Here is a 26,459-nt window from a genome sequence, read left to right on the forward strand (position 1 = left end):
GGCTTTCATTTATGCTTTGTATTGGTGCATTTGTATCTTTGTGGGGTTTAGGGGTTTCTTTGGAAGCAGAGACTCCAGTACTCTCTCTAACTCTTGTCTCAACCAGGGGGCCCCTTGTTGGAAACTTGACAGAATCTGTGGGTAATTAAGAAGAATTGGACATGCTTCCAATTCTAAATTATTTCTTCTTTCTAGTCCTACAAGAACTCAGCAGTATCACAGCTGAGTGGGAGTACTGTAAATTGTTATTAAATAGCTTTATTATTCCTTGGTAGGTTAGCTATTTATTAATTTAGTCCATACTAATGTGGAAAAAATAGCCTTTATTATGTTGCAATCTCTTCCATATAAATTGTGTTCCCAGATACTCAGAAGCACATTAATTGCTTTTGATTTGTACCCCATGCACTTCTACCTCCATTCCATCCCTTGCTTTAGCCATACTAAACTTCTAGATGTCCTAAATGTCCTAAATGACTCTTATTCTCCCTGAGACATAATGTCAGCCTCTTCTTCCTCAGAGCCAGTACTGGTTGCTCTCTCAAGTCAGAAGTTATTTCTCTCACTGACACCTTCATCCTGCTTTATTCACTCCGTGAAGAGCATGGCTGTCACCTGGTTTTACGCTTGGTTCCTCACATAACTGTTTATCACTAGGTTTTGACTTATTCATTTATTTATTTATTTATTTATTTATTTATTTACTCATTCATTCATTCATTCATTCATTCATTCATGTATTTAGCTTTTGACCTTCTTAAGAGGAAGCCCTACCTCTTGTCTTGTTCATCTTTGCATTTCTAGATCCTAGCACTCTGCTTATCACCTAACAAACACTCAACAAACTTACAATATTTTGAATTCAACTTAATTTTCACAAAGGACTTGAGTTAGTTTATAGGGCTAAGGAATGTTTATTTTCAAAAAGGATAAGTAAATGTAAAAGATGATAAGACATCTCTTAAAAGAAACAAGAACATGGGTATCTGGCACAAATCAAGTTCTTAATTAGCACTAAATTTCGTTCAGAGACTCCTGGCAGCAAAGTGGAAAGGGAAATAACTTAAGTTTTATGTAGTTCTCTAAGTCAGTTAAATAGCACACATATCATTCACCAGTGTAGTTTTGTTATTAAACTCTATGAAAAATAGGGCATAGAGTGGCATATTAGGCAATGTCCTTGATTAGTCTTATAAAAGTCTTATAAAAGTCTTATAAAAAGTCTTTATATAAAAAAAAGAGGTATCTTTCAAGTTGGTCTTCTAAAATCCACCCTCTATAAAGGCTAAAAGTAAAGCAACAATCCATAGCTGAATAAAACTGCTACTATAATAGTTCTTTAAAGTTGTTTACTGATGATCTGATGTGAAACAAAGTTAGAACCTAAGTAACTATTAGTTGTATATTTCTGTATAACTACCTCAAACTTTGCTGTTTAATATGGCAAACATGTATCTCACAGTTTCTGAAGGTCTATTTAGGCTGAGTTGTCCTGCAGGGTCTCTCATGAGGTTACAGCCAATCTGTTAGCCAGCTCTGCAGTCTCTGAAAACTCAACTGGGACTGAAGGATACACTTCGAAGCTCATTCACATAGCTGTTGGCAGAATGCTCTATTTCCCTGCCACACAGACTGCTCTGTAGGGCTGGGCGTAACTTGGCATACTCTGGAGAGAGCAGTCCAAGAGAAAAATCGTGATATAGCGCGTATGAGAGAATGAGAAAGCAACCAAAATGGAAGCCACAGTGACATTTTAAATCTACTCCTGGATGTGACATACGATCACTTCAACTACATTCTGTTGGTCACACATACCAAGGCTGGTACAGTGTGAGAGGGACCACACATGGGTGCAGATAGCAAGTGTCAGGGATCATTGGGGGCCATCTCAAAGGATGGTTGCCATAGTAACCAGAAAACTGTTTGGTACTCATATACTTTAGATGGTCTTCCTTGAATCTCAGACATGAGAGCACTTTTCAGTATTGCATGAACACTATTCAGCATTTATGTCTATGGCTGGAAGTCAATGTTTATGTTATTGATTAATGACAGATGTGTATATACTTCTAGTCCCAGAAGACAAATGTACTTGGTACAGTGTGAAAATGTGCAGGCCTAATGTGCATATTTTTTTCCCATCTCTGCAGGGATAAAGTCAACATTTTTCTCAAAAGAAATCTGAATGTGCTCAAGGACTTAAATAGATTTCTGCACATAGAATATAGAAGAGAAGCTCTTGTGTTTAAAACCTTTACACTCACATGTGGTCAGAGGCATTCTCAGCCACAAGTCTGGGGAATGCCATTTCAAATGCCTTTTAGTAGTTACTGCATTTTACATGGTCCTCAGGGACAGAGCTAAAACTGAAAGAAGGAAATAGTCTTACAATATTGGGGGGACTCCTTTGGAGAAAGTCAGACACTACCATCATCTATATTGTACAATTGGATTAAGTAATTTACCCAGTATCACAGAACTAAGCATAAGATATCATATTCAATGTGGAAAAACACTTTAGGCTCTCTCATCTTAGACTACATGCAGAATTACCCCACTCATTTCTGTATTTCCTGTAGCCTTTTAAAAGGAAATATTAGAACATTAAAAATGAATGAACTATTAATTAAAAGAAGCACAAAACTACTATTAAGTAAAGTAATGTATTTAAGTATTAAGAATTTCTAGAGGGTAAAAGTATTGCTAAAATTTAACTAAGTCCCTTTATGGGCCTCTAGTAAATGTTTGGAGCAACTGACCTCATACAGCTGCCTTTCCTCACTTGGGCAGAACTTCTGAAAGAGCGGACTCTAGCTAAGATCTCACTGTTGAGATCTTGAGCCATGTTGACCTAGAGTCCTTGGATCTGAGCCAGAGTGTCCAGCTTGGGTCAGGAGCATGCACAGGAAGGAGGCTGGTGGCTGTGGGCCGGCTACGTGCTGCTGGTCCCATAGTGAGCAAGCCAGAGATTTGTCAAAGCAAAATGGTCCAATAGACCTCCTCTCTCCCCTGACTGTTGGCTGCTTTGAAACATTAAGTAATACAACCCCAAAGTTAATTTTTTATATGATAGTGTTAATGACAAATCAAACCTGTAGGAGTAATAAGTTTTTAAAAGTCGAAGAAAGGCATTACCTAAGAATTTAAAACAAATAGGGAAGAGGACAAGGGAAGACTATGGCACATAAACTGAAAATGCAAAACAGCAGGGCTTTCAGCCTTAGTTAAGGCAGAGTGAAGGCAGGGAGGGATGGTGGGGGCTTGGCAGGCACAGAGCACTGGAGGAGGGATGGGCTTGGGGTAGTGAGGGAGAGCTGACACAGAAAGGGGGAAAAACATGGATGCAGGGAAGGGAAGACTGAGAGGGTCTTGGGCCCGGCAAAGGTGTTTCCTCCAGAAGAGTCTGAAAGGGAGCAGAATTCTTGTGTAAACATATGGACATATCCCATGTGATATAGGCACTTATTAAAATATATGGAACTGGACCTTCCTTCTGAGTGGTTCTACAAAACAGCTACAAAATGGGCTCAATAAATAGCCCCCTAACAGTGTGCTTCATAGGCCTCTGGGCACAAGAACCTAGAAAGTGGACCACCTGATCTGTTAGCTAAAGGTCTGCTGACACCATGGCAATGACCCCAAATTGCAGCAGAATACTTGGGCTCTCTTTGTGAGTGAAATGAGAAGCCTAGTCTAGCTATGTGTCTTCCATCAAGCATCTGTTTTAGAGGACTCTTTTAGTAATAATTTTACTTCACCATTCACAGTGTCTTCTCACATCTGTTCTTATGACAACTCTAAGAGATAAATAAGATAAACTAACATTATTTTTGTTCCTTCTTTACCAGTTGGGCAACAGAGGCAAAGTAGTGATTCCTCAGGGTTGCATATGTGGCCATCCTGTTGGGTATGCTCTACATTGCCACTTACCCACTGAATCTTTATAGCAGCCATGGAATTTACCACACTTAGAGAGATTGAGTGACTTGCCCAGTAAATTGCTGCTTCCATGGGTGACAGAACTCTTTTAGATCCAAAGGGTCTAACACCAGCTCTCCTACCTCTCCACAGTGAAATTCAAACACAGTGGTTAAATCTGAATTCTGCAGTACTATAAATTAGCAGTAAGGGTGGAAGGGTTAAATAACATGAATCTGGAGAATTGTTTAATGCTGGATCTGGAAACTCTACATAGGTACACACATTTTAAAGACAATCTATGAAGGCGATATGATATGGTGAAGAGCAGAGATTTTGAAGAAAGATGTCCTGAATTTAAATCCTGGCTCCCCCGTTTACTGTTGAGATGGATTTGGCCAAATCACTTAACTTTGCTGAAATTCAGTTCCCAAATCTACAAAATGGAGCTCACCACAAAATTTATTTCATTAGAATATGATGAAACTCAGATATTGTCTATGAAGTCACTTTCTAATTTTTAAATCTAAATTATTTTAAATCTTTGTGTGGGGAGGATCACAGCTCATTCCCCATCTCAAAAGACTGATTGTTGGTTTACATATTTGTTGACTGTCTCTGCCTTTCCACCTCCCATATTCACCTAGATATCCCCAGAATCTATAGTAGTGCTAGATACTTAATAGGTACTCGGTAGTCATTGAATGAATAAATATGAATCCTAATAGAAGTAATCATATTGGAATTTCATCAAAGAGAAGATATTTCTTTTAATATAATTTATTGTCAAACTGGCTTCCATACAACGCCTAGTGCTCATCCCAATAAGTGCCCTCCTTAATGCCCATTACCCACTTTCCCCTCTCCCCCACACCCCATCAACCCTCAGCTTGTTCTCTATATTTAAGAGTAAGAGAAGATATTTTGGAAAAATAACTCCCCTACTGTCATTATTCAGACTGTTTCCCCCTCAGCTTCCTGTGTTTAAGGGAAATGAAATGTGTGCTTAAATACACTTGCAGCATTTCTGCTTACATTCTCTTTTGCCACTTTCTTATGATCAGTTAAAATAAATCACACAGAGCTTCCTTCCCACATTGTTTTCTGATCTTTAGCAAGCCCTGCCAAGAAGGAGAGAGGCAGGCAGCCCAGTGGGTCTCTCCTCTCAGCCTTGGGGCACAGTGAAATAGAGGATTTGAAATAGTCTAAAGCATTTGTGGAGAAAATATTTCAGCTTTATGGTCTTTTTAACAATCTGTATCTCCTATATTTCATTATCTTAGCTCCTCTCTAAGGAGAGAATTTCCCAATTCTTTCCTTAGCCATGGTTGCTGACCAACACGGGTGTTTTCATACTGATCACTTTTTCTGATTACTGTGAGTTGGGTTTCAGGAGGGTGATATCAAACCCATTGGAGGAACAAGAATGTCACTAATCTTTGTACATCATTAATATTAAAAAAATAGTAGAGTTATTAGCTTTAAGGATTGACCTAGCCGTGTTAATATTTAAATCTGATAAATTATTGAGTACTACTCTTGAATATTTTTCACACACTTATAGTCCACCCAGAGGGAATTTCTCAGTTTTTGCTGCCTTTCAGGATAACAGAATATCTGGAAGCAACAATGGGCTGGTAGGGAAGAGGCCAGAAAATAATAGAACAGTTATTGATTAGCTGTGTGACCTCAGACGAGCGACATCATCCTCCATATTTCCTTTGGTTTCTGAGTTTAAAAAAAAATATGGGAAGAGCCATTGATTGATTTCTTACTTTGAGAGATGACAACAGACATGAAATATTTTGATACACTGATTTCTTATGGAGGGATCCATAAGGTGTTTGTTTCTTTTAATTATTTCCATTTCATCATATACTTTATTATGTATGACATTTTAACACCTAAGGCACTGTGAAGGAATTTGGATTCTTTGTTTCTCCTGTAGTGCCATTTGCATTGCAATAGCATGAGGGAGAGAAGTCGTATTTTGCTGGGGCACAGAGAGTGTCCCTGGCAAGTTAGGATCAAACACAGGCCAGGCCGTTGTTCAGCTCATGAAGCCCACAGTTTCCTGAGGATTATTTTGTAGGTCACATCTCAAGCTTACCTTTAATAGCAACAACCACCACAAAGATTGCTGATTACTCAAATGTTAAGAACAGCCATATTTCTTTGCAAACAAAGGCCCTCCTCGTAGAATAAAAGAACCACTTATGCCTTCCAAGTAAAGTCCTTTTATTATTAGATTCCTGGGCATTCGGTGATTTATACTGTTCATATTTCAATGCTCATAATAACAACAAAAGAGCTGGAACTGACTGTTTAATAAACTGTAGAGAAATCCAGAAACATAATTATGTTTTTTTGAGAGTTAAATAGTAATATGAGCTGGGGAGGAAGAATGACAGGGAATATAATTTCTTTTCAAACCTTTCCCCATGAAGCACATCCTAGACTTTCTTTTCCAACTTAATCTGCTGTCACAGTCCCACTGCACCTGTGTGACAGCAAGAACTATCGCCCCAGGTCAATGGGAGGGTAGCTAGTTTGAATCTTGTTCAAAATAAAGGATTGAGGCCACCAACATTTTGAAGCTGTGAGTTCTCCTCACATAATTTTCAGCATCAGATTTGCCAAGCAAATCAAGACCCTGAAAACAAAAAAACAAAACAAACAAAAGATTCCTGCTCCCTAAGAGAATTCCATTGTTCAAGAAATGGCAGCTCCACAGGTATCTTTTTGTCTTTGTATTATTGGTGCCTACAGGACCCCACACAGAGAAAACCAAATGCCTTCCCTATTGAGGAGCAAGGACAACAGCAGGCAGCCCACCTTCCTAACAGGAAAATGGAAAATGATTTTAAACATGCTGTGTTGACTTTCTGGTAGCATTTTCATAGCGTGTAGGTAGGGGGGCATGGAACTTCAGATAAACAAGTCCTGGGCTAGTGCTGTCAGTAGAGCTTGCTTCTGGAATGTTCTGGGGTAGCATGTGGAGATTTAGGGGATGAGGGTGTCTTTTTCAAAGACAGCTATTGGAGCAAGTTATGTAAACAGCATAACCAGTGATGACCTGATGCTAAATATCTGCCTGAGAAAAATGGATAGAAGCTGAACTCTCATCAGCTCTAAGTGACCCTCCAAGAAGACCCTATCAGAGCAGAGCCACAGCCCCATCTTTGGTTCTGCTTGGATTTACAGACATGTTCCCTTCATTCTGGCAAAAGGCACGAGCGTCATTACATCTGGGGTTGTTTTATGATGCCTCATGGAAACAGCTGCGTTGCTTGTCTTTGTGTGGATACAGTTTTTTAAAAATGAAAATTGCCATGGCAACAGCTGCAGCCACTTATTACAGAGCAGTGGAAGTGACGCTGATATTTGTGAGGGAAGCTATGCTCTCAGAATAATGTGTCCCTTACAATTAAGTGGATTTTTCCCACTAACATTTCCATTAAAAAAAAAAAAAAAGGTATGAGAATATGTTCAAAAGAAATTTCCTAGGGGACTGGAAAGCTCAGGGAATTGATAGGCAGAAATGGAGCCTTTTATCTGTGGCCCCTGAGTTAAAATCCAACTGTTTGTTACTAGCTCTCAATACTAGGATTCTAGGGAGGACAGCACTCATTTTTTAGCCCCCCCAATATGCCACTCTGAATAGAATTGCTTCATAGAAATAACAGTTATGATTAGAATTCTTCAAAGCTGCGTTTTTCTTCTGCTTCTTTCAGCACCACACCTTTCTCTGAGCTTTGAGGAACCTCTAAATTTGCTTCTGTCTCAGTCAGTAAGTGTGAAATAGTTTAAGAGTAAGCTTCAGTTTCCTTTTAACTCAGTTCTGAGATTAATCGTGTCTTTCATGGGCTCATGCTAAAAGTTCTGGCACTTTCTTTTTGCTGAGGTTTAAGAAGGAAAGTAAATACGAAGACAGGCGAAGAAAGATTTTGCCGTGACATGTGCTCAAAACTTTATGCATTGTTGGGGAGTTTCTGTACGCTGAGTTTTGAATGAGTTTTTCATATTCCCTTAGCATGATGTCACATCATTTTATTGATCTCATAAACCATGTCCTTGATGGAAACAGCCAGATAACTCAACAAGAAGTACCTAACTATGAGGTACTTTAATTATAAATTATATATATATATTAAATATATATATTTAATTTATAAATTATATTTATATATTATATGAAATTAAATTATATTTCATCCCAACTTTGCTGAACCATTTTGTGCCCTGGTTTGTTCTCCTCCCATCACTCAGAAGAAGCAGAGAAGCCCATGGAGAAAGTTTTTGATCTGGGCTACAGTGAAGGTATTGCAGAAGGCTCCATCACATCCTACTCCAGAAATTGACTGAAAAAAACAAAAAACAAAAAACCTTCTCCCTTTAAGCTCAGCCACAAGGGATTGCTTTACTTTTACTAAAGGACAAGGTAGCATATTAGAATCTATTGTACAGTGAGCAGTATATCCCATCTCTCTCCTTTCCGCCGCCAGGTTTGTTTCCCATTTAAGCCAACCGAGAAATTGTTACACACAAATAAGCCAGAATTTGGGATTAGAATACCACTTGATGGAATTTTTCCAGAGAAGTCTTCATTGCCCACATTTATTCCACATGTTGCTTGCCTTGGCAATCAGGGCAAGTATGAGTTTCAGTTCAGTGCTCATAAGACATGTCTGTCTGTCTGTCTGTCTGTCTGTCTCTCTCTCATTTCTTTTTCTTTTTAAAATTTTTTTTAATGTTTATTGATTTTTGAGAGACAGAGAACGCCAGCAGAGGAGGGGCAGAGAGAGAGGAAGATATAGAATGCAAAGCAGGCTCCAGGCTCTGAGCTGTCAGCACAGAGCCAAATGCTGGGCCTGAACCCATGAACCATGAGATCATGACCTGAGCCAAAGTCAGATGCTTAACTGACTGAGCCACCCAGGCACCCCTATCTCTCTCATTTCTACATGTTAGCCACACCACCATATTCAATTTATTCATGGTATGGCATTGCATCTTAGTTGAGAGACTCAAAAGGAAAGTAATTCTAACAATTTTATTCTCACTAAACTAGGCAAGAATGAAGGATGTGCTGATTTAAATTCTGAAGCAGGAAGGGAAGCTTCTAAAAGAATGCAGCAATGAAGAAAGGAGATAATCAGTCTCTTCAGAAGAAGTCAGTAGTACCTTTTCCTGGCTATGGTAGCCTTAGGCAGATGTTTGATAAGAGTCGTTGGTAGAGAAGAGATCATCATCTGGTATAGGATGCATCTCAGTATAATTAATTTCTCATTTAAAAAATGTTTCCATTTTTTTTTTAATTTTTTTTTCAACGTTTTTATTTTATTTTTGGAACAGAGAGAGACAGAGCATGAATGGGGGAGGGGCAGAGAGAGAGGGAGACACAGAATCGGAAACAGGCTCCAGGCTCTGAGCCATCAGCCCAGAGCCCGACACGGGGCTCGAACTCCCGGACCGCGAGATCGTGACCTGGCTGAAGTCGGACGCTTAACCGACTGCGCCACCCAGGCGCCCCAAAATGTTTCCATTTTTGCTGAACCACCTCTGAAGCCAAAGGAATATGGTTCTTTGGGGAGGATCTTGGATTTGTAAGAACCATCAGGTCTACCAGCTCCATTTTAAACTTTTGTTGGTATGCCTACATCGCAAGGGACTACTGCCCCAAACCCTTGTGTATTTTGAAGAACAAATAAGCTCAGAGAGAACTTATTGAGGCTCCCATTTCTTGGTGACATCCAGTCCAGATGTCTCCAAGTTTGCTTTTGTGGTGTAGGTTTCCATCATGTTGCCCCAAGAGGAGTCTCCATTTGGTAATACATTCCACTGTGAGAGAAAAATAATGTTTTAATCATTTGTAAAATTTAGTAGCAGCCAGGAACAGATATGTGACTTCTTGCCAGATTACAAACAAAACATCCTACCTTTCAAACGTAAACATTTTGTTAAGCCTAGGGGAAAGTCTGGAGTAGAGCAACCCTATTCTATTTCAGTTTCAGTAGCTCTTGGGGCCAGTTTTTTTTTTTCTGGTTTACTATTAAATAAATACATGAAGAAAGAACTAAGGAAATACACAGATACAAGTTAAAGTAGATAATTTAAAGACCTCACCAGTAGAGACTACCTAAAGAAAGCACTTACCCATTGAAACCACTACATATAACTAACCTTTTGTTGATACACGAACTTGCCAACATACAGTTTATTGGTAGCAGAGAGGGAGAGGGCAACATAGAAGGCTTGGAACTGGGTTCTAATGCCAGTCCTACCACTTACTTACCACATGACTTTGGTCACGTAGCTTAACCTTCCTCAATTTCCTCAATTCTTCCTTGTAATACATAGATACTGTTATGTCTCCTATGGGATTATTGTGAAGATTACAAATAGTATATACAAAATGCATGTATGGCTTACAAGAGACCCTCAATAACTGGCAGCTATTAACATTGCAATGTAGAAAGCACAAAGTCCAAAAGAATTTTAACATGGAACATATTGCAGAAACAGACCATACAGGCTCTCCAAATTCAGTATTTAAGACTCTAAAATTAAGCTGGCATTGCACAGACTGATCACTCAATTTACCAACAAACTGTCTTTTTATATCTTACTAGTTAATTCTATTATGGTTTGAAAGCCAGAAATCATTTTTTCTCTATCTCATCATTTTGGTAACTTACAGCTTAAGTTCTTTTTTTTTAACCCAGAATTTTAAAGCCTGAACATTTTCAGTGTAAATAATTTAACAGAACCAATGCCCTCCTTCCTTTCCACTGCCACCTACACAGACTGTTCGGTCTCAGAGCCAAGAAGTGTCATGCAATTCCAAGTCAGTAGGCAAAATGGCAGAAGCACTTGTCCGGTTTTCCTACCCTTCCATTTCATTATAGACCCCAAATACTGGCATTAGGCTTGCAGGGATTATCATACTTTTCCTGTGATGAAGTTACCTAGGCCTTCTCCATCACATTTCATAAGAATTTACAGTGCTATAATCTCTAATTGTGCACTGACCTCCTCCTGATAAAGTTTCATTAGCATTAAGTGCTAAAGCAGACTTTTCACACACAAAAACAGGGATTTTGCTATTTCTTAGCATAAGATTTTTTTGTGGAGCTTCTCTCTCTCTCTTTCACTCACACACACACACACACGCACACACACACACACATGCACACACACATACACATGCACAGTTAATGAATATGAAAGCAGCCACAATCCTTTATTATTTTCAACTAAATGGCATTCTCCTATCACTGGCTCACCTCTGTTTTCATTTGGATACTTTCTAACAATGGCCCTGAGGCATTTTTTAAAAACTGGAATTTACCAAGAAGGTGGTAATACGTTTGAATAAAAATCTAATGAATACACTTAATCCAGAGGAGACAGTGTGGTACAATCATTGAATTCTGCCCTGTCTCTCAAAGAGTTTGCAATCTCTATATAACCTTAGTCCCAAGAAGTAAAGTTCAACTCTAGTTAATAGCATACCCATTAAATGGATAGAAGAATAATTCTATTCTCCTTCAGACCCACCCTGGCCACCTGCTTCTTCCCTCACAAATTATAGGAAAAATTCACTAGTTTTAACCCATTTTAGAAATAGACGTCTGCATCCCTAATGATATTACCATTGTGCTATTTATTTCATAATGTAACCCTCAAGGGACATTTCCCTCCAAATTTTGGGGGGAGCATCAGCCTATTTTTTCTCATAACGTATAAACAAAGACAAGATCCTTTGAATATCACGTCATGGGCACAATGAATCAAGCCTGGGAGCTGCTGTGTCTCACATGTTCTGGTTGGCCTACAGAAAGCCAAGTCCAATAGTGGTGATGATAGTAAGTCTTGACATGGGTCTTTGGATGTGTTGTATCAATAGAGTTGACATAAGCTAAACCATGTATAGAGAGTAGGATTGACCCAGGCCACACATTAATGTATGCTTCATGGTGTTACCTGCTATATACTTCCTAACTCTGTCATTTACTTCTGTGCAAATATAACTCTCAAAACCTCAACTTTCTATCCAGATATACTTAAATGTCAGGAATTGCCACTCTTTCTAACCTGTCACTATTCGCTTATGTTCCTGTGTACATTGTCTGCTCTCCCAGATCAGCCACATACAATCCCTGCCCCAGCAGGATGTGTGTGAAAAAAGGTCATGACTTAGGCACAAGTTTTCCTCCATTACCAAGGTGCTCCTGTTTCCTGTGCCTTGCAGTGGTTATCTGATTCTACCTCTTGTCTCACCTTCTGCAGATCACTGTTTGCCTCAGCTTTTAACCACTCCCTCCTTGTTCTATTATCAGTATACTTGTACCCATGCTTCAGTGGTTTTTAATCTTTTTGAGGTCATGAACTAAATGGAAAAGGTGATGAAAGTTAAGGAATCCCCTTCCCAGAAACGTGCATGTGTAGATTTATGTTGGGTTCACATCCATCCGTGGACTCCTTGAATCATTGATTTCCTGGCCCCCTCACTGGTTATTTATGTACTCACTTTGGTTTGCTAACCTGGTTCTGATGTAAAGCCTTCCACTGACCTCCTTCCACCCCAGTCCCCAACTGAGACATCCAACTTGCATGTTCCCCCAGCCTCTGAGCTACTGCCTGCCTAGATGTGCAAAATCCATTCTCTACTGCTTCATGGCCCAGGGCTCTAGCTCCTGGCACCCAGTGGTAGCTTGTACTCCTCCAAAGCTTAGCAATGGCCTTAGGAAATGAAGTGTTCATCTTTGTGCTTGGCTTCTGCCTCCATATCTTAGTAACTGTCTTTACTGCATGGAGTAGGAAAGGCCTATTAATTGCTTGAGTGAGGAATCTCGTAATTCTTACAAGATGTATTGGCTTGAGATTCAAATATATCTCAAAGTCCACATTTTTATCCCAGATGAAGTTGTGTCTTCAAGACCTACTATCAGAGATGACTCTTCTGTGAAACTTAAGCATTCTACAATATCCACTTGATAACAACTGCTAGACACATATAATGTAATATAAAAACATCATGTAGAAGCAAAACTCTGTTTGGTATAATTTGTTGGTCTGTAAGTCCCATGCTTCAAGCACAAAATTGAAATCTGTGGCAGTGAGGCAACTATCTTGGTAAAATACATTAACTTAAGAAGATAACTGTGTGCTTTGCCCCCAAAGATAACCTTGAACTCAAGCGAAATCATCTTTAACTCTAAAAAGATGGATGCAGATTCTTAATTAAATTAATTTGTGATTTGGGGCCCAGATACTCACTTAATTGTTCATAAATGGAAGAGTAGGGAAAGGGTCTGGGGGAATGAGCTGATCAGTGCAGATATTTTCCAGGAACTTGCTTGTCATCAGGTAAAACTCAGGCTGTCTCAGGAATCTCTTATAATGAGAGTGGGATTTGTCTAATATGGGAATGAAAGGCATTTACATTAGGAAGGCAGCCCATTGTCTATGAAAAGTCCTTTGACCAGCCAGAGGAAACTAGCATTTCATTCAGCCACTCATCTCTGTCCTCAGCACACAGCATGTCTGAAACATTGCAGGCCCCAATGCAAGCAAATGCCTGTTTTTAGATTCTTCTTTATCTCTATGTAGCATGTGGTGAGCTGTGAATTGGTGATCTCCATAAAAGCAAACTCCATTGGTTTCGTGATTTTTCCTTGATTGTTGCTAATCAGCAATCCCACACAACTTCATTAGACACCCTCTGTTCATGAACATTTTTTGCCTTAGGTAAAGCAACAGGATTTCTGTGGTATGTTTACCTTTGTGTCCCCTTCTCCGGCAAAGCTGCTAGAAGTTCAGCTCCGTTGGATTTGCAAGACAACCATGGATCTTTTGTGCTTAGGTATTGTTAACAATTTATATGCATCTCCTTGTTTGATACTATCCCAGTAGCCTTCTGCTCTACAGGCCTCATTAAGAAAAAGATGAATTCAGTATTTGATCTAACTCTAAACATACTGCTCATTTCACCCCCAGAAGATTCTTATAATATTCTGACACATTAATTGGAATTCCTAAATGCCTCCATATTCTTAGAAATAGAGCTCAGTTTTTGTTGATTTCTTTTGAGCAAATGGTGAAAGATATAGCGATCATTCCAATAATATCCATACAAATAACAGTAACAACAATAACAGCTAACATTTATGGAGTGCTTTCTGTGTCCCAGGGAGGAGCACTATACACATGTTGATACAGCTAATCCCTACTCTAAGTACTCTAAGTAGGAGGCATAATTGTTATCATCACCATTTTTCAGATGAGGATCCTGAGACACAGATAAGTAATTACCATAAAGAGATAGAAATCACCATGTGGAAGCACAGGCTGAACAGCCACATAGAATGAACAACGTGGGTTGATGTTGGTATGAACGCCAAGATATTAAAACCATTCAATATGGAAAAGAGGTCTCCATGAGGAAATCCTGGCCTATAAGCAACACTAGGTTGTCAGCAAAACTCCTCATATTGAGATGGATATATTAACTAATGCAACGCTTTTTCTTACAAATCACAACTAGATGTCCTAAAACCTTAAACTCCCAGAGTGGTCTTTTCTTCGTTCCTATGAAGGTGAAGCATTTGTTGAGTTATTTATCTGTGATCACACTCAGGTGCCAGATCCCGATGCTACCTCTTTCTAGTCTGCATTGTACACAGGCTTTCAATTGGTGAGATCTGAGTTAAATACCTCCTGTTCGATTTACTAGTAAGTTGCTATGAGCAAATGATTTACCTTCCCTGAGTCTGTTTATCTCTAAAATGCAATTATTTCTTCATTAGATTGTTGGAAGGATTGAATGAGGTGAAATATATAAAGTTACTTAATCTCCCTAAGCCATAATTTCCTCATCTGTGAAATGGAAATCACAATGGCACCTACTTCAGGGGGTCCTGTGATGGCTGAATGGGATAATGTTTATAAAAATCCTTACCATAGTGCTTGATCCATGCTGAATGATCCATGGTATGAATACAAGAAATAGTATTTTGAGTGCCTGACCCCCTTCTCCATTTCAACCTTGGGGATTAATACTTGGTCCTGCTTCAACCTGTTAATGATTATATTTTAATTTTAACTAGATTTCCATCTTTAGTGGCTATTAACCTACTTTTCTATATCTTTTAATATCTATTATGACTAAAAGTTTCACATACCACAGCACTCTTCGGAGCTAAGATTTCATTAGTGAGGATTAAAGGAAGTGAAAAGTAGGAGAAAGGGTTGAAATTCCCATTAGATGGTAAGAATTAGTCCCTCTCTCTCTTTTTTAAATAGGCTCACAGTAGTGGGATTCAAACTCCTGTTTCTGCCTCATAAAAGGAAGAAAGAAAACAAAATAAAAGAAGAGTATTTGCAAGTTACTTTTATCTTAAAGACTATCTCAAATTCACTTTCCTCTCAATATTAGGTGCAAGAGAAAATTTCTCAAAGCCCACAGACTAATAATTCAATTCTGACAAGACTTTTCAGACTAAATTGCAAAGTAATTTAAGATCTCCTTTCAAAGAAAATGCACACATAATTCATAACAAACCTCCTTTAACTCTTCTTCCCTTTTAACCAATTTTAAACTCAGGGCTCTCTTTGTCACCTTAAAGTTGGAACTTAATGGAGCAGAGCCACTTAGGAATCTGTCAAAGGCTTTATTCCATGTTGAAATTTGTAACTGTTCTTGATGTCATTATCAACCCAGCTCCAACCTAAATCATTGGTGCCTTCACTGCATCCCTGTTGCAGTACAGTGCTCAGCCATTTCCAACGGCAGGATTGGGGTTAGCACAGAAAGCCAAGCACCCTACATCCCTCTCCTAGTATTCCTGGAAGAAGCTTGAAAATAGATAGTGAATCAATAACTCTGGGGGTGAGAGGTTCCTAGAGGCCACATTATCCCACATCTAGTGCATGAATTTTGCTCCATACCACCCTACAAGTAACTCTTCCATTCTGTGTTTAAGTATCTGCAACAACAGAGAACTCACTATCCTTTTATAGAGCCCATTTCCTTTTGCATCAGATATAAGAATTAGGAAATTCGGGAATAGAATATAAAGCTAAAATCTTTCTCCCTTTGACATTTTTACTTTTGGACTGTATCTTGCCTCTTGAAACCCAAAGAATGAGTCCAGTCCTTCCTCTGCATGACCACATTTCAGATGTTCACTGAAGCTGTTGCTACTAAATTCATCTATCCTTTAAGCTCTCCTCCTTCCTTCCATCTTCCTCTTCACCACCTTACTCCTTCTCCTATGGTCTGCTGTGGTTTGTTGGGTCTCATTCAGATAATGGCAGCATCTGGACTGATGAAGAGAGGCCTGGTGTGCTCCAGCCATTGAGGAGTACAATGGGACCAACTTCTTCTGATATTGACATAGCCTTCATCTGAAATATTCCATACTGTAGCTCTCTCTGACCCCAAACCCTCCAGTGGCTGCCCTTTAATTCCTAGAAGACTATCCTAAGACCTAAAAATGGCCTGAAAGTTTCCACAAGGCCTGGCCCCAGCCCCATCTCCAGCCTGGTCTCCCACCACTCTCCCCTCACTCCTTTCCTTCCAGCCACATGGCCTCCTTGTGGCAACTCAAACCCACCGAGCAAGCTCTGCTTCAGGGACTTAGAAAGGTCTCTCTCTCCACTTCTTTTTATTCAGGACTCCACTTAATAATCTTTCTCAGAAAAGTCTTTCCTTACCACCCTAACTAAAGCAGTTTCCCTATCACTCTATCCCATCCTCTCATGCTACTTTATTTTGCTCTTCAGCCTCTGTCATTAAATCATATGTTTATCTGCTTAGCTACTTTTTATGTTGTTTTCTCCACTAGAATGTAAGAAACATGAGGTCAGAAGCTTTGTTGTGTTCGCTGCTAGATCTTTAGTGCCTAGAACAATATCTGCACAAAGTAAGTGATTAATAAATATTTATGGATGGAATGAATCAGTTGATATAGCTTGAGACTGTATTATTCTGGGGGCAGCTATGACACATTAACTCATACTTCCCACAGAATTCCCCTCATCTTTTTCTTTTGTGCCAGATGTCAAAATGGCAAAATGATATTTGTCAAGGATTTGGAAAATCACACCTTGGTATGAATTTGGATTCTCAGGAAACAGTCATTAACTAAATGGTCCTCCAGAAGCTGAAAGAGTTATTAATGTGCCCTCGGCAAATATGGCTCTCCACCCTACAGGGTTGTTGGCCCTTGGGAAGGTGAAACCCAGTGGTTCTAACTCAAGCTCAGCAAACTTCTGGCTAGAGCCTCTTATTATTAACAGGCAGCTCTTCTAACCTCCCAGGGTGCCTGGAATGCCCCCAATTCCTGAAGTCATTATGTTTTACAGCAGGTCCTCTTGACAGAGCTTCATTGGCCTTTGGCAAAACATAAGCCAGCATAATGGGCAGGCAGATGCCAGAATGAATTCCAATGTGTACACACAATTCTTGGCCCCATAAAAATCAATTCCTTATTCATAATTAAGCAACTTCTTGAGAAAGGGCAGGTTGGTACAGTTATTAAAAGATAAATAATAGATAAGGATCCACTTGTTTCTTTTTTTTTAAGGACAAAAAATTTAACCACAACATAGCACTGTAATTAGTTTTTCTTCTACTTTGTTTCTTACCTGTGACACTTAGGGCCAACTAAACAGAGGAGCTTTTACAAATTTTCATTGCCCTCTATGTTGTGTTTCTCCTTAACATGAATCTTTAGAGCAGAATGACAAAAGCAACTATAGATAGTGAGAAAAGAAACTAGGCGCACCCTGACATAAAGGTCACAACTTTATCCTCCTGTGGGTCTTTTCCTGTTTTCCAAATTGCATTTAGGGAGCAAAGATGAAAACAAAAGCTAATAAATGGCTCCATACTAAAAAAAAAACAGCAGCTCTCCCCAGCAGTTAAGGCCACAGGCCTCCCAACTGGTTTAATTGGCAACAGAATCAGTCTCATTTCCTTCAACCTCCCCACCATCTCCTTTGCTTCAAATTGGTGTATGAAGGGTTAGGGAAGGATGGGGTCATCCTTGGAGAGACTGCAGTGTCTGAGATGTGAAGCTGTTAGCTCTGTCCATGGGGGTGCTTCCTCCATCCTAAGTCAAGTGGAAGGGCCTCCACTGGAAGGAATCATCCAATAGATTGAGGCTACCTGCAAGAGGCCTTGCCAGCTCATTCCCCATTGGAGAAAACTACAAAAGGTCTAAGGCTCTCTCAAAATAGAACAAAGAAAGGGGTTTCTTGGATATGGTTTCATGGAATGGGAGTACACAAAAACATGGGGACTGACCTAGAGATTTCTAAAAGGAGTTAGCATGAACAGTCCGTGTCAGCAGGACCTGAAGGCTCCCTGGTTTGGGGTGTTTAGGGAGAGGGCAAGGTGAGCCCACTTGGCACAGCGGTCCATGGCCCACTAAAGGGGATTGGAGGTCAAACAAAAGGTGAGAGGCACCAAGCTGTCCAAATGGTCCCTGATCCAAGCCATAGAAAAGGGCTGGGAATGTACATAGCTGGCAGGACAGATGGAAGATCAAGTGGTGCCTGTGAGGGGATTCTCAGCAAAATGGAGTTGCTACCATGTCAGCAGAGGCCTCTAAGAGAGGGATCAAGCAGGAACCAGTTTGGCTCCCCATCCCTCCTCTGTGCCTCCAACAGCAGGGAACATTGGTGCCTAGAAGAAAATTGGAGGAACACCTCTTCTGCCTCTCCTTGCTTCCAAGTCATCTTGCTTGCTGCTGTAGAACATTCTGTAGGGAGGAGAAGAATACTGCTTTGACAATTTAGGTTTTAAGCTAGACTGTACCAAGTCTTAATAACTAAAATAAACCAAATAGTGGAATTTGGCTAAGGCATCATTAATGGAACTATATACCCACACAAAGAAGGATTTGATATAGTACAGTTGGAATAAATAATAGAAAAAAAAATAATAAACCACTTCGTGTGTGTGTGTGTGTGTGTGTGTGTGTGCGTGCGCGCGCGCGCGCGCACACATAGATATATGTATCCCAACCAATCAGGAACTCTATAATAAACTAGTGTCAGCAGTTAGAAATATTTTTGTTAGGGATTAAAGATTTTTCAGAGAAAATGGTAAGTCCTTTGTATATCTTTGGGTATAGCAATGATTTTCTCATTTTTTCCTTTAATGATTATGTTCATAAAAATTCTGGCAGGGATACAATGTGTTTTTCTAATATTTTACTTTTGAAGGTCTTTGAGTGACATTGATCTCATGTTAATAGACTAGACTTAGGGCTAGGAGAAGTAGGTTTTCCCCGTCAGGCACCCAGGACCATGAGTAGACTGTGGGAGCTGGGAGGGCCAGTCAGAGGACAGTATCATAATGAAAGAATAACTGCCCAGGAGCTTGGCATTGTTGAGTAGTTTAAGCAAGCCAATGTGAGGCAAAATATTTTAGCAGTAGCAGTGAAAATTAACAAAGTGGACGGTATTAGAAACCAGGTGATCTTAAGTAAGATTGTAAAAACCAAGAGAGAGAGGATTCAATAGGATCCAGAATGGTAAGGAGACCAGAGTCACAGAGGGGATAGCACTGGTGGTAGTGATGGTGGTACCATTTATAGATTACTTTCCCTACATTTTATCATTTTCACTTCCAGCATAATTGTAGTACCTTCTTCTCTTCTTTCTCCTTTTCTTCTTACTTTTTGCTCTCTCCTTCTTCTTCTTCATCACTAGCATTTATTGAGCATACATATCATACACCATTCCACAAAAAACAATTTCTAAGATCAAATGATCCCTGACACCCAGAGATCCTAGACCAGGGACCAGTGAATCAGAGTGTAAGAGAGACATGTGATGACATCTCAGTTCTGTTTCAGTTGAAGTGCTAATTGGACACCTAATTTGAGATACTTTTTTTTAGAAGTAAAGCAAACTCTCAGTTCAAAAGAGAGAAAAAGAGAGAGAAAGGAAGGAGGAGGAGCAGGAGGAGGAATGGGTTATTTGAAGAAGTAAGATTTACTTAAGAAATACTTGTCCAGTTCTTCCTGTGATCCAGGTACCATAACAAGTGCCTTATAAACATTAATTCATTGAATTCTTATAGCAACTTGTATGATAGTTACTACTATTATCATCCTCATTTTATAGGAAACTGAGGTGCATGTAATTTAAGTAACTTGCTCAAGGTCACACATGCAGTAAGTGGTAGAGCTGAGACTTGAACCCAGATGCCAGATTCAGTTTCTATGCTATTAACACTACCTAAGCTGCCAGGTGAGTTCCCTGAAGAAACATCATAAAGATGGGGGAAAAAAATGGGTCGTTGGAGTTGTGATCCTGTCTGTGAATCTTAAATGATACAGTGAGCAACATGATCCTTATTCATGTTGCTTTCATCAAAGGAATTTAGGATATCTCATCCATTTCAAAAATTTGTGAATAAAAGATGCTGCACACATTTATTTCTGAGAACGGATACAATATACTATCATCAAACTAGTTTTTGCTGAATAATCTGTTCCTGAACAGAATGAATCAATAACCTGGACTTATTTCCAATTTATGAGATGAATATTTAAACACCACTATGTGTTTCTGCTCATATCATTTTCAAGGATATTGGTTTCATCTAACTTAAATATTCTTTCCAGAAATGTGGGGATTGTAGATCTATCTTCACCAGCTTGTGCTATAAACAGTGCCTCTTCAGAGTAGTGCCCCCAGAGAACAAGCACACACAGGTTAACAAAGTCTAATTCCTCTTCTCCTCCTCTCTCCATTCCAATATTTGCTTTGGCGAATTGTCCGAGCAGCCCCCTCAGTATGGGGGAGGAAATGGTTTTCTTTTTAAGTCCAAAGGGCTGAAACTGCTGGAACATGGTATTTCTTCCTCTCTTGGGTGGAAGTTGGAATATGCTACCCAAACCCTTGTTTGTTTCCAGAATGCACCTTCTGCAGCTGTTGCTCTACAATCCATAGGCTTAGTGTTGCAGCTGAAAACCAGAGCCCAAAGAGATGCCTCCTTCACCAGGATTTAGAGCCTGGGGGAACAGCTTCCTAAAATCCTGGCAGTCAAGAGAGATGCATCCTCCCTGACTTTTCTTTACATTACTCCTCACCAGAAGCCAGAGGGCCTGCAGAATGTCTACTAGGAATCCACTAGCAGTGCCACTTACCTAGGGGTGACCCAACTCAAGCTCAGTTTCCTCTCCTGTTCTTATCCTGAGACAGATCCCTGCCCAGACTGCTGAGGATGCTCCCTTCATTTTGGATCCATGGAATGAAAAGCTGTGCAACAAACATGACAGTTTCTTAGCCTCACTTCTACTGCCATTTCTTCCCCCCAGAGACCTGTCTATTCCCATGTAAAAGTGCCTAGTTCCTTGCAACAACCTGGAAGCCCAGCATGCCAGGAGGGGAGCCTCACCCCATCTCCCTGCAGTAGGAGCTGAGGCCAGGTTCAGCCACAGCACTCTCTTCTCTGTCATTGTCAGGCTTGTGGAAGTTCTTGGCAGAATGATGATGATGATGGTGATGATGATAGTCAACATTCATTGAGTGTTTATTTCTCATGAACATAATCAGCACCCAGTGAATGGCCCTGCAATCAACAAGATAAATATACAGGATTTAAATGTACCTCATATCTTCATGCATTTCTGAGAGATAATATAATTAAATTTCCATTATACAGGCTTTGAAACTGAGTCTGAGCATGATGAAATAACTTGCCCCAAACCATATAGCCAATAAGGGTCAGACCTTTGAGGCTTAAGAGTCTCAAGTGTCATCTTCAGTTTGGGTTAATGACTCTAAAAGTACCCGCAATGTAACTATATAAAGTCATCGCTTAATAAAAACAAATCTCATAGATGATGATTCATTTCAAGACTAGCTTCTGTAAACCTGCTTCTTTCCTGTATTTCTTCTTTCTTTCCTTTCAACTTTCCAATCATCCTACCTTTATTCTGTTAGCCTTTTTTTGGCCTGCCATGTGCCAGGCACCAGTCTGTGTCCTGGGCATAGAAAGAGGAAAAAGATCCAGGCCAGGCCCAGCAAAGCTTAGGTCCAGGAGCCAAGCCTGAAAGCAGGTTCCCATGAGAAGCCCCGAGTCTTGCCATCTAATTAGATGGGGAAGAGGGTACTATTGTCCCATACAGTGCACTCTGCTCTGTCCTTGCATATAGGAAAGGGCTGCCCATGTTCCATACAGGGATGAAATTAAATGTTCTAGTACTTGAACTTCTACTGTATTTATAGTCAGTGCAGCACTCATTCAACTATACTGATGTGATTTCATGTTTTCCTCCCAAAATCACTTTTTTAAGGGAGAAACCAAAAAAATCTACATTTTGAACACAATAGCTCTATGGTCTTAATTTCTCTGACTTAGTTTCTTTGCTTTATAAAAAAAATAAAAGAAGAAAAGAAAGAAAAGGAGGGATAACAATATCTGCCATGTTTACTTGGCAGGAATGCTATAAGATCAGATGAAGTTGTAATTAAGGCATAAGGGGGACAAAATGTTATGTAAACGTGAGGGCTTTTGTATATTTTTAACGTGAAATTTAAAGCTGAGTGACACCATCTACCTATCTGTCCCTCTCCGTAGGTGCCCACGTACATGGTCCCTGTGTTCCAGCCATAACTATACGGTTCTGCTTTGAAATGCCCTCATCTCATCTGCCTTCCTGCCTTTGCTTACACTTTTTCTTTGGCCTCAAGTGCCCTCTTCCCATCACTGTCTGTTGACTTGCTTCCTTGATCAAATGCCATCTCCTCTAATCTGAAATAGTGACTCTTGCCTCATCTGCACCATCAAATGTTGTGTGTCTCTCACAAAATCACACTTAGCACCATGACTAGAGCTAAGGTCATCTACATCTTAGCCTCTCCGCCTCCATATATATGCCTTGTATATCTTCAATAAAATGTTTTTTGACTCAAATTCTGCTTCTCTTCTCTATGCCCTTTCCTGCCTGTCCCCTGACACCCTGCACCTAATGCACCACCTGGCATTTAGTAGGTACCCAATGTATACATCCTGTGGAGCTTTAGGGGCAGCAAATTCAACATACAAGTCTTCATAAGTCAAGGGGAGTTAGCCTTTACCTTTAAGTTAAATCAAACATCACAAGGAAGTATATGAAATTTGCCTGTACTGGGTGGAGCATCAGGGCCCAGGAAGATAATGTCTCCCAAAATGCAGACTGAGAACAGTGGGGTTACCCAGATGATTTTAGGTGACACAAAGGTGAACTTTTTATCAAATGTAATAGTTACATAATCTCGTATATAGTAAGAAGAGATAAAATTAGCACATCAAACCTATGACTTCGTAAACATTCTTTAATAAATGCTCTTGCATGTGAATAAAAATGAGTTGATTTAAAGAAAAACATTACATAAATAATGGTAGAGGATATGGCCAAAAGATGTGATGATGGTGCTCCAGGGTTAGGAAGCATAAGGACAGACAAATACTTTTAGGAGTGCAGAGCTGGAGATGAGGGTGAAGAGGTACCTGTTTATGGACCAGGTCTATTGGTAGCCCCAGGAATTAACAGAATTATTTACACAACTGTATTACTATGCAAAGCTCTTTGTTGAAAGGGCAGAATGCAAATAGAATGTTTTCTCATCACTATTGTTCCTTCGTTGGAATGAAGAAATATGGTGAATGTCAACTCACACATCAAGCTTTGCAGCATTGGCCACCAAGTTTCATAATGGTCATGGGGTTTTACACCCATTCTCTAGACTGTCAGATACAAAGGACCTTAATATGGGTTTGCTTTTCCATTTTTTTTTCCTGCAAAGCACAACACTTTACAAAAAGAAAACACATCAAAGGCAATCCTTTTCTTGCATACATTTCAGGGTTCCATTTGAGATCCACATTCATCTTCCTTATCCAATTACATGATCAAAGTAGAAGTGTTTGGCCTACTTTAATGCTTTAAAGACATCCAGGGAAAAAAGTAAGAACATTTAAAACTACCTTTTTTAAGCCACACATCTTCCTGTAGAAGAAATGGAATCCATTCCACCCTCCCCACACACCTCCCACCCCCCACCCCCACTTAGCTAGTCTCTAGATACAAAAATTCAAATCAGAAAGTTAACATGTTCTAATCATCCAAACCATAAAGCGTCAGTTACATCTCTGTAAAATCCAATCTAATCTCAAGTCAACATGTCTAGTGTACTTTTTGCTTTCTATACTGCTACAAAATCCCTAACAGTACCTATTGCAAAACTCTTGATTTTCCTGATTAGTTTTAAAGACCTCATAATTAAAATAAAAACTGTAAAAAAAAAAAATCCTGAAATACTACTTTATTTGTCTCCCCAAAACTGGTTCTAGCATGTCTGTTCATTTTAATGCTACAATACAGAGTTCATATTTCCTAAAATAGGATGCACCTTGTCCTTCATATTAACACTCTGGGATTTGAGGCCCTGGTTAAAAAAAAAATAGCAAATGCAGCGTCCTCAAAAATATTTAAGTGAGCAGACTGCCTATTGGCGGATTGATTTTTCTCTATGGAAATAAATCTGTCGGCAGCCACCAGAATTGGGGTCTAAAAGATGACCTCGGGCAGCTGCTGCCATTTGTTTCAGTGGGAAAATGAGGGTTTTGTCTCTCCCCAGGGGTTAATACTGTGATGCTCTAAGCATCGTCTGGGCTCTGTTTCTGAAGGGTTACACTGGAGAGGAGGAATGCTTTGTGGTTTATGACAAGATCACAGCAGAATATTTTGTGCACGCTGTGATTTGTATTGCCCATTTGTGCACAGGCCATAAAAGTGCACTTTTTATCAGGAGCATTTGTGAATATATAACAGCACTGAAGACATATGGCCACTAAATAATTCACAGTTATCTATCTCCTCAGCAGATTCCTTATACACCTACCATGTTTTAATGCCTAGTTTGCTCAAAAACAATATTCTTTATGACCCTTCCAATATAAAAATGTTTACTGACTGGCAACAATATATTGATACCATGGGATTGGGCTGTAAGGAAAAGGAAAGCTTTCTACTTTCTCCACCTCTCCCTGTTCTCATTTGTTTCTTCTGAACTCTTCCAGCCATCACCGAACCTCACAGAAGAAGGTGCCCTCCTCAAATGTGGGTGATAACTTCTGACTTCTGGTATTTGGGCTATAAGAGGGAAGTCACTGACTAACCTTCACCCTCTTTTCTTTTCAGTTCTATATCCATTTACAGTCCCAAGGAGAATCCAAATGCGTTTGATGCTGCAGCATTCTTCCAGTCCGTGGGGAATTTCCTGGGGATCTTCGCTGGCTCGTTTGCAATGGGGTCTGCATATGCTGTTGTCACAGCACTGATATCCTTTGTGTGTGTATGTGCAAAGCTGGGGACTGTTAAGAGCTGTCAGTGTCCCTGGAATGTTTCTGAGGATGGACAATCTCTAGGCTATGAATGGCTAGATAGTCTGGTTCAAGTGTGATGCAATTCCACTGGGGCCATCTTAGTTCTGAGTCATCCTTGAGGCACAGTTTGATACCAGCAGCACAGAGGCCCAGGCTCTTTTCTTGTCCAAGGCCTGTTCTAGCACCGCTGATACTGTCTGACCCTAGGATAGCAACAGTCCTAAAAAACTGCCACCTAGGAAAATAGTTGGACATGATCTGGATTGGCTATATTAGGGCCAAGAGAAAGAGCTGAAAATTCAAAGTCAAGAACAAGACAGGATTGACCAGGGGTGATTAACTGGGTATCTTCTTCCTTTTCAAACTTCTGTCAATCAGTAGATCACAAGGCTGGCCAAGGCAAAGATCACTGTATATTTAAAGAAGCATTTCTGGCTATTTTACAGAAGACCTGCAAGGAAGGCAGCAATGACATGTTTGCCATATATGGGCAATTGTGTCATGTCTCATTCCCTCTTATGCAGTAGTAGGGTAGGAGAATGGGTAGAGTTCCTAGAGGACTTGAGCCAGAGATTGAAGCTGGTCTAGTGAGAGGTTCAGTCAGAGCAGTTGGATGGGACAAAAATAAGTTAGAGTTGAGGAAGAAAGCCAGAAAGCTGATGTCAAGTATGAGGGCCTAGCAGAAGCCATCCAAAGAGGCAGGACAAAGGATCAAAGACCAAAGATGTTGGGGAAAAGAGAAAGAAGAAGGGTGCAAGAAGGGTCAAGTCTCTAGCAAAGAAAGCAAAATGTTAGGTTCTTTTTTATGGGGACTGACCCAGAGCAGAGTTTCACTGAGCAGCTGCTAAAAGGTTAGGTCCTACTAAGGGTTTCTAACATGAGTCAGAAGATGAATAAAATACGGACTCTACCTTCAATTAGTAACAAACTTGGAAGGACAAGGGCTGCAATAAGAGTTGTTTAGAAGGTGAGTTGCAAAGCCACAGCCAACTTATTAGGATGCTAAAAATACAGATGTGGATGGGTCCATTGTTTCTTGAATAGTCCAAAAGACTCTTGGCCAACCTTATAATTCTGAAAAATAATTTTAAAAGCAGTATTTACATGCAGATGGCAGTGTAGGCTGAGCCTGAAATATAGGTAG

The 26,459-nt window shown here is 39.9% G+C and overlaps 1 protein-coding gene across 13 annotated transcripts in view; it reads left to right on the top strand.

Moving 5' to 3' along the window:
• The window catches only part of SLC9A9 (solute carrier family 9 member A9), a 693,980-nt gene that overhangs the window by 371,501 nt on the left and 296,020 nt on the right, over positions 1–26,459 (top strand). For all 13 annotated transcript variants that reach the window (XM_023260486.2, XM_023260485.2, XM_019810605.3 and 10 more), the window contains one exon: positions 25,131–25,269. In XM_023260486.2, coding sequence (XP_023116254.1) covers positions 25,131–25,269 — 139 coding nt within the window. The remainder of the gene's footprint in view (positions 1–25,130; positions 25,270–26,459) is intronic.

This window comes from Felis catus, chromosome C2 (assembly GCF_018350175.1).
Source record: "Felis catus isolate Fca126 chromosome C2, F.catus_Fca126_mat1.0, whole genome shotgun sequence".
NCBI classification, from domain to species: Eukaryota; Metazoa; Chordata; class Mammalia; order Carnivora; family Felidae; genus Felis; species Felis catus.